The sequence below is a fragment of the Nematolebias whitei genome, chromosome 10 (assembly GCF_014905685.2).
Source record: "Nematolebias whitei isolate Nwh7 chromosome 10, NemWhi1, whole genome shotgun sequence".
Taxonomy (NCBI): domain Eukaryota; kingdom Metazoa; phylum Chordata; class Actinopteri; order Cyprinodontiformes; family Rivulidae; genus Nematolebias; species Nematolebias whitei.
In genome coordinates this window covers 9,061,910-9,070,687 of record NC_056507.1, presented here as the reverse complement: position 1 = coordinate 9,070,687, position 8,778 = coordinate 9,061,910, and the positions used below count along the sequence as shown (strand labels likewise).

Here is an 8,778-nt window from a genome sequence, read left to right as displayed (position 1 = left end):
CCTAACATGTGACAGGTGTGTCCCTCCCTGTGACAGGTGTGTCCCTACATGTGACAGGTGTGTCTCACCCTGTGACAGGTGTGTCCCTACATGTGACAGGTGTGTCCCTACATGTGACAGGTGTGTCCCTACATGTGACAGGTGTGTCTCACCCTGTGACAGGTGTGTCCCTACATGTGACAGGTGTGTCCCTACATGTGACAGGTGTGTTCATACAGTACCTGTAACATGTGGGGAGGAAGAGCGGGAGTCCCTCCAGCTGTCCTTCTTTCCTAAAGAGTTGTTGTTGATCGAGTCCTAAAGAGATTAAACGAGACACAAAGCGAAACTTTTATCATCCATCAGTTCTCATCTGCCATCCATCAGTTCATCCATCCATCATCCATCAATTCATCATCCATAATCCAGCCATCATCCATTATCCACTAGTTCATCCTTCATCCATCAGTTCATCCAGCTATCATCTCATCCATCCATCCATGATCCATCAGATCATCCATCATCCATCCATTAACTAATCCATCATCATCAGTTCATCTTTCATCCATCAGTTCATCCATCATCTCTCAGTTCATCCATCCTATATCCATCCATCATCCATCATTTCATTCATCATTTCATCCATCAGTTCATACTTCACCCATCAGTTCATCCATCAGATAATCCATTATACATAAGTTCATCCATCAGTTTATCATCATCCATCAGTTCATCTTTCAACAATCCATCATCCTTCATCCATCAGTCATCCATCAGTTCATCCATCCATATTTCATCAGTTCATCCATCCTTCATCCATCAGATAATCCATCATACATCAGTTCATCCATCAGTTCATCTTTCAACCATCCATCATCCTTCATCTGTCAGTTCATCCATCAATTCATCCATCCATATTTCATCAGTTCATCCATCCTTCACCCATCAGTTCATACATCCATCATCCTTCATCCATCAGTGCATCCATCCATCATCCATCCATTCATTTCTGATGACATCACAATCAGGAAGTATGTGATGCGTACATAAAATAAGATTCAGCTTTGAGTCAAACCAAGTCCCATCATATCAAAGTTCATGCTCAATAATCCAGGTAAAAATCCAACAATGTTCAGGTCATCTGGACGGTTTCTTTACATCTGATTCCACCTGAACAAACTGCCACTTTAAGAGAACAGACCGGGACAAACAGTCTGATCATCTGTAATGAAATAAAACAAGATGTGTTCCTGGACCGATCCGCTTGGGTCCTTTAAACTGTAATAGAGGTCAGAGACGAGCAGAACTCTGGGTTTGTTCACGTCTGAAACAGAACCTCCACAGATCAATATAGAGTTCTGTTTCGCTCATTCAGCACCATCAGTTTCGTGTGGCTGCAGAGAGTCTGCAGACTGATCCTCATTTATTGTTCCATCACTCGTTTCCAACTGGGCTCCTCCCTCGTCTTTATCTTCTTCATCACCTCCCTGAGTCGTCGTTAACGTTGTGCATGTGCAGAGCTCACAGGGAAGCTGTGAAGGTTTAGAGCTCGTTTTATTCTCCAGACTCATCAAAACAGTTTTGATCTTCTCTCTATAGTTTGTTCAGTAATTTGGAAGGTGTTGGCGTTAGCATCCATCCAGCATCCAAAATCCATCCAACAACCATCCATCTATCCAACATCAATCATCCATCCAAAATACATCATCCATCCAACATCCAAATCCATCATCCATCCCTCATCCATCCAACATCCATCCAACATCCAAAATTCATCATCCAGCCAACAACCATCCATATATCCAACATCAGTCATCCATCCAAAATCCATTCAAAATCCCTCATCCATCCAATATCAATCCATCCATCTATCCAACATCCATCCAAAATCCATCATCTATCCAACATCAATCATCTATCCAAAATCCATCATCCATCCAACCAAAATCCAACATCCATCTAACATCCATCATCCATCCAACATACATCCAAAAAAATCCATCTACTCTGTAACATCATCCATCCATCCATCCATCCAACATCCATTCAAAATCCATCATCCATCCATCCAAAATCCATCATCCATCCAGCATCCATCTAACATCCATCATCATTCATCCATCCAAAATCCATCTATCATTCATCAACATCCATCCATCAACCATCCCAACATCCATTCAACTGAATGTTGAATGGACAGTTGTTTTTGTAATGAATGTTTTTTTAATAGAACATTCAAAATTCATCATCCATCCAACATCCATTCATCCACCCATCCTCTTGTTCTGGACTCAGGTTTCTGGGGGCAGCAGTTTGATCAGGGCAGTCCAGACCTCTCTCTCCACAGCCACCTCTTCCAGCTTGTCTGAGGACTCCAAGGTGTCCCAAGACCAGCTGAGAGATAGTCTCTCCAGTGTGTCCTTGGTCTTCTCCAGGGCCTCCTCCCAGTTGGACATGCCTGGAGCACCTCCCATAGAGAGGCATCTAGTGTCCATCCTTACCATTGTTCAAGACCACAGGTGAGGGTAGACCGACAGGTAAACAGAGAGCTTCTCCTTGCAGCTCAGCTCCCTTTTCACCACAACGGACCAGAACAGAGTCCACAATACTGGAGAAAATGCCCTGATCCATCCGTTGAACTTCTGCTCCATTCTTACCCCACTGTGAACAAAATTTGACATACTTGGACTCCTCCACCTGAGGCAGAATCTCACCCCAACCCAGAGAGGACAGTCCACCCTCTGACTGAGGACCATGGCCTCAGATCCGGAGGGGCTGAAATCCTGCAATTTAGTTCAAAAATCCATAAATCTGTTGAACAGAAACAAAATCTAAAGTGGTGACAGAAGCTGTGAGGAGAAAATCTGAAACATTTCTGTCTTGAAGTCATTTTCTGTGTTTTCATCAGTATTTTCACACAAACAGGAAGCTGTTTCCACTCAGGACGAGAGCGTTTTTCCTTTCTGTCGGTCAGAAAACAGAAAGTTCTGGTTTGTAATCATCTCACAGCTCCTTTACGGCTCTGATTTATTAAAGTCAGCGGCTTTCTGAGCCCACTGGTCATGAAACAAATAAACTGTTGACACGATAACCTTCCATATCTGCCCGTCAGCGCCACGCCTCCTGGGTCAGGTTAAAATGGTCCAAAGATTCAAAAGGAGAAGATTCTGGTTGATGCAGCTGATCCAGTAAACAGGATGTGGTTCATTAAAAGGGGCACCAGCAAACACAGAACACCTGTCTCAGTATGATGGGTCAGAACCAGTTCTGTTTCTGCACAATCAGCAGAGCCACAAAAACAAAGCTTCATTTCTCAGGACTCTTGGTCTCTTCTCTCTCTGTGTGCTTTTATTTTTATTTTTGAACAGTTAAGACTGACAGTTCAGGGGGGCAGTCTGTAGGTTTGTTCACTTCCAACAACAATAAAGTTTTTTTTTTTAAATCATAGTTTAAATTAATAGCGAAAGAGAAAATAATCTAAAAATAAAAAATAAAACACTTTAAGTAACGTCAAAAAGAAATGATAAAGTCACTGAGGAAAAGAATTGATCCTGAAGTAAAACCTGGATCAGTTCTTGGTGGAAGAACCTTGATGGTCTTCAGGTTCAGACTCTGGAGGGCTTTTGGCCCATTTCTCTTTACAGAAACTCTAAAACCTTCAGGGTCCTCAGCTGCTGCTTAGAAACTTAAAGCTGCAGCTCCTCCATGGATCTTCTAACTGGGTTTTGGTTGCTGAAGGTTTTGTCTGAGATTCTAGAGTACATGACCCGGTCTGCTAGTCCCTCAACGTGATGAAGAAAAACAGACCCAGACGATAATGTTTCCACCTCCGTGCTTGACTGTAAGCATGGCGTTCTTCAAGTCACTCTCAGCATTTCTCTTCCTGCAAACACGGAGGGTCAGACTGATGCTGAAGACCTGGATTCTGGTCCCATTGGACCACAGAACCTCCTCTGAATCCTTTTGATGTTCTCTGTCAGACTCCATCTGGATCCAGACCAGTCAAGATCTTATTCAGCAGTGGGTGAGGTATGGACCTGGGCCTTCCTCAGCAGGGGGTCAGGTCTGGACCTGGGCCTTGTTCAGCAGAGGGTCAGGTCTAGACCTGGGCCTTTATCAACAAGGGGTCAAGTCTGGACCTGGGACTTTGTCAGCAGGGGGTCTGGACCTGGACTGTCCTCAGCAGTGGGTCAGGTCTGGACCTGGGCCTTTGTCAGCAGTGAGTCAGGTCTGGACTTGGGCCATCCTTAGCAGGGGGTCAGATCTGGACCTGGGCCTTATTTAGTAGGGGGTCAGGTCTGGACCTGGACCTTCTTTAGCCGTCCATCTCAGTGTAGTGTACCATTAGTGTTCTTGATGATTGTGATCCCAATTGACTTCAGATCTTTACTCTTCAGGTGTATCTGTAGTCTTATCCCTCATTATCATCATCATCATCATCATCATCATCATTTTTTTTAAATATTGGCACCAACTGTTGTCTCGTTTTCAAAGAGCTTGTCGAGGATGGTCTGGAGTCCATTTCAGTCTTGGTCCATTTCAGGTGGACTGATTCTGTGGACAGGTGGGCTTCAAAACAAGCTGAGATCAGGGGGGTCTGACTGATTGGTTGGATGACTGGTTGGATGTTTGTTTTGTCTGCGTGAGCCAGAATCCCAGCAGCTGTTGTGGATCAAACACGTTTTCCCCTCAAATACGAGTAAATGATTTGTCTCTTTTAAGAGTTTTCCTGGATTTGTATCTCCCACCTGAGACAGATTTAAAGTCCGTCACACGACCAACTGAAGAGGACGTGTTTTCAGGGAAAACTGATTTGTTAAGGAGCAACATGTAACAGTTGGGATGGGAGCTGTTTAAGGCTGATATTGAGATAAAAACCATCCTGAGGTCATTTCCAACGAGTGACTGAAGCGACGATTTGGCCCAAAAGCAGAAATAGTGAAATGTGTTTTGTCAGAACCATCAAAATAAGAAGGAATAACATGATCTTCCTCATATGAGCAGGTGGTGCATTTCTGTACTTATTCTAGTAAAATGTTTTTCTTTTATGGATTAGGACTAAATAGGAACAGACTGGATTTGAACCGGACCTGGTTCCACCATGACAACTTTGTTCTGCATAAATGAACCAAATGGAAACAAACAGTTAAAGTCTGCTTTGAGTTTCAACTCAGTTTTTTGTCGCATCGCTCTGATTTCAGACAGTTTACTGACAACAAACCAGAATATTTTTCACAAAATGGCAGATCAGCTCAGTCCGGATCAGAACAGTCCGTCCAGGCGTCCTTGAGCAGACCACTGAGCTGCTGCAGTTCTGCCTCACACACCTCAAGGATCCTGATCCCACAAACCACATCAGGAATCTTCAAACAGGAGCTAAAAACTGGAGAAATCTGTGACCCATCACATGATCACATGACCACACACACACACACTAACCCACTTACTGCTTCCTCCTGGGTGGATCCCCCCCAGCGGCCCCCCTGCCTACCTGGGACCCGGCTTGTGGCAGCTGAGGGAACAGAGCCAGGCTGGTGGGTCTCTCTGGTCGGTATTTGTCCATGACGGATCCTCCTCTGACAGGAGACAGCTTCCTCCTTCCTCCTTTATGGGTCGGTGCTCCTCGGCTTGGGCTAGGCCTCCTCCAGCCTCCTATTCCTCCCTTTCATCCCCTTCCTCCTCCTCAGAGCTCTCAGCATCATCAGCTCTGAGCTCAGACTCTAGACACGCCCCCTTCTCTCCTGATTGGCCAACTGCAGTGTCACATCATCTTCCTCAGCATCACAGGCAGGAGGAGGAATAGGAGGCAGGCGGTGTTGACTGCTGATGGAGGAAATCAGGACTGAGAGGGAGACGAAGGAGGAGGAGACGAGGGAGAGATGCACCAGAAGAAGAGGAGGAGGAAGTCAGGGACGGCCAATCAGAGCGAGGCATGACATCATCAGCTGATCTGCCTCGAAGCTAAAAACACAGTGAGTGAGAGAAAAAAAGATCAGACACAAAGAAACAGGCAGAAAAAACAGTCAGGACGCCAATCAACAAACGTAAACCAGTCAGGAAAAAACACATCAAGAAGAAGCAATCAGGAAATATTCTGCAAAACAAGGAGAAAACTGATCAGAAACCAGCCAGGACACAAATCAATAGGGAAGTAGTCCCTCAGTAAGCAGGCTGCAAATCAGCCAGAAAACCAGTCAAGAAACAGTTTGCAAAACAAGCACAAAACTGATTATAAACCTGTAATAAAGCAAAGTAGAAACCAGCCAGAAAGAATAAACAGTCAGGTTATGAACTTGCAATCAGTCAGTCACAAAACAAATCAACAAAAACAGCCAGAAAACCATCAGTTGGGAGTTTTCTAATTAGTCAGGAAACAGTCAGATTACTAGTCAGCCAACAAATCAACAACTGCGAGCTAAGCAGTCGGTAAACAAGTCAACAAACCAGCCAGGAGCACAGTCACCAAACTAATGGGACATAATGGTCAGAAAACCTTTCACTGGGAACCAGTCAGCCAGCTGTAACCAGTTCACCAAGCCAGTCTGTAAGCAGTCAAAAATCAAACAGGAAACGGTCAGCCACCCAAGAACAAGACGACCATAAAACAGTCCACATCTCACCAACCAGGCAGAAAACTCATGCAGCAAAATAAGTCTGTAAAAAATAACCCCACAACCATCCTGTAGGTAAAAAACAGTCAGCAAACAGTAAATAAACCAGTCATTAAAAGCAGCCTTTCAACAGGTCATAAAAACAGGCAGTAGTCAGTAAATAGACACCCAGGAAAAAGACAGGAAACCAGTCAGTCAGTGTGAGGTCATGTTTTATGTACAAAGATAAATACAGGAGAACAAGTCAGTAAATAAACGGTCAGGACTCATCTTCACAACCTGGACCTGCAGTTAAAACAGATTTATTTATCGTTCTCCAAGAAACACAAACATGTCTGCAGTTCGTTTAGAGAGACAGGATCGACCGAACAGAACCAAGAGTTCTGTCGGACTCGGGTTACCTTTTATAGATCGACAACAACACGGGTACATTTTGACTAGAAAAACAAAACGAGCAGCATTTATTTTATGCTTTTAAAATACCAACCAAATAAACAACATTTAAGGTTTTACTTTTGATCAAATATTGTTTTTATTGTTGATATTTACTTTCACTTTTTGCTTAAACTGCAGGAAAATAAATCTACAGATAAAATCTTTTTTTTTTTTTTTTTACTTCAGCCTCTGAATTTTAAAATACGGAAAATAAAACTTTAAACAATTAAAGGAGAAATATAAATAAAATCTATTGTTCTGTACATGAGTGCATTTAGAGTTTTTATAGGACAGGGTGCAGCGATCCGTTCAGATCTGCAGGTTCTGTCTCGGTGCCACCTGAAGTCCTGCTCCATGTGATGATGCGTTCACTGAACCTCAGAAAGAACAAAGTCAGAAATCTTTTCCTTCAACATTAGGAGCAAAAACGTTTTTGTTTCACAGAAAATCCAAACGTTTCATCGTGAATCTGTCTGAACCCGATTTAGGACCCGCACGGTGTCGGACGGCTCGTTGGGCTGAAAGTTCTGGAGCCCCAGAAGCTACGCGGGTCTGAGGCAGAGCTGTACACGAGAACTCAACATGCTGTGGCAGCAGTTCAGCTCCTCTTCACTGGAGTCGAGTTGGATCAAAAACTTTTCTCATCGCCTCCTCCTGGCTGTATGCTTGGATCCAAAGGGTTGGTTCCCCGTGGTTCCAGATCAGAGGGTTCTCCTACGATGCGCCTGAGGACAGACGGGAACAGGAAACAGTTTCACCAACAGAACCGAAGCAACACTGGTATAACCACCTCAGCACAGTTTACAATGAGTTTGTGTCATTTCATCATTCCATGTAAAAAAAAAAAATAGAGCGTTTCATTTCACCTGATGTGTCCAGTGGCTCCTCCTCCTCCTGCATCATCATCTCCTCCTCCTCATCCTCTCTACCAGCATGCGGGCAGCTCTGTTGTCCTCGCTGTCTTTGGCTTCTGGGTTTGGACCTGAATGGGGGACTGTGGGCCATGCTAGAGGAGGTGCAGAGACTCGGTCCGGGCAGACCACGAGACGCCTCAGAGGAGGAAGATTCTGGAGCAGGTTCCACGTCAGCGAGGTCTATGTGAGGAGAATCTGAGACACAAGAGGACATGATGTCACTGTGTCCAAACATTTCATCATCTGAGACCAGACAAGATGTCCACGTACCAGGTCCACTGCTGGTCTGAGACTCATCTGTCATCGGTGGCTCCGCCTCCTCCTGGATCGTTGGAACCGAAGCCAGAAGACCTGAAACACACACACAGCTCAGTCTGAACCAGGTACTGGACTAACCGAGTCCTCTGCAGAAGAACAGCAAGACATACAGAGTCCTCTGCAGTGGGACAGCAGGACTAACTTAGTCCTCTGCAGAAGAATAGCAAGACATAATGAGTCCTCTTTAGTGGGACAGCAGGACTAATAGAGTCCTCTGCAGAAGAATAGCAAGACATAATGAGTCTCTTTAGTGGGACAGCAGGACTAATGGAGTCCTCTGTAGTTGGACAGCTGGACTAACTGAGTCCTCTGCAGTGGGACAGCAGAACTAACTTGAGTCCTCTGCAGTGGGACAGCAGGACTAACTGAGTCCTCTGTAGTGGGACAGCAGAACTAACTGAGTCCTCTGTAGTGGGACAGCAAGACTAACAGAGTCCTCTGCAGTGGGACAGCTGGATTTACTGAGTCCTCTGCAGTGGGACAGCTGGACTTACTGAGTCCTCTGTAGTGGGACAGCTGGA

At 44.8% G+C, this 8,778-nt stretch overlaps 2 protein-coding genes across 2 annotated transcripts in view; both read right to left on the bottom strand.

The window, feature by feature from the left end:
* The window catches only part of LOC119415465 (C-Jun-amino-terminal kinase-interacting protein 1), a 13,058-nt gene extending 7,351 nt beyond the window's left edge, over positions 1-5,707 (bottom strand). Inside the window, exons 1-2 of the mRNA XM_037682607.1 lie at positions 5,471-5,707; positions 222-297 (exon numbers count right to left, since the gene is read on the bottom strand). Of these exons, the coding sequence (XP_037538535.1) occupies positions 222-297; positions 5,471-5,542 (148 nt within the window). The 5' untranslated portion in view covers positions 5,543-5,707. The remainder of the gene's footprint in view (positions 1-221; positions 298-5,470) is intronic.
* Positions 5,708-7,146: 1,439 nt separating this feature from the next.
* cry2 (cryptochrome circadian regulator 2) overlaps positions 7,147-8,778 on the bottom strand; it is a 10,905-nt gene continuing 9,273 nt past the window's right edge. The window contains exons 11-13 of the mRNA XM_037683295.1: positions 8,210-8,290; positions 7,892-8,134; positions 7,147-7,750 (exon numbers count right to left, since the gene is read on the bottom strand). Coding sequence (XP_037539223.1) covers positions 7,740-7,750; positions 7,892-8,134; positions 8,210-8,290 — 335 coding nt within the window. The 3' untranslated portion in view covers positions 7,147-7,739. The remainder of the gene's footprint in view (positions 7,751-7,891; positions 8,135-8,209; positions 8,291-8,778) is intronic.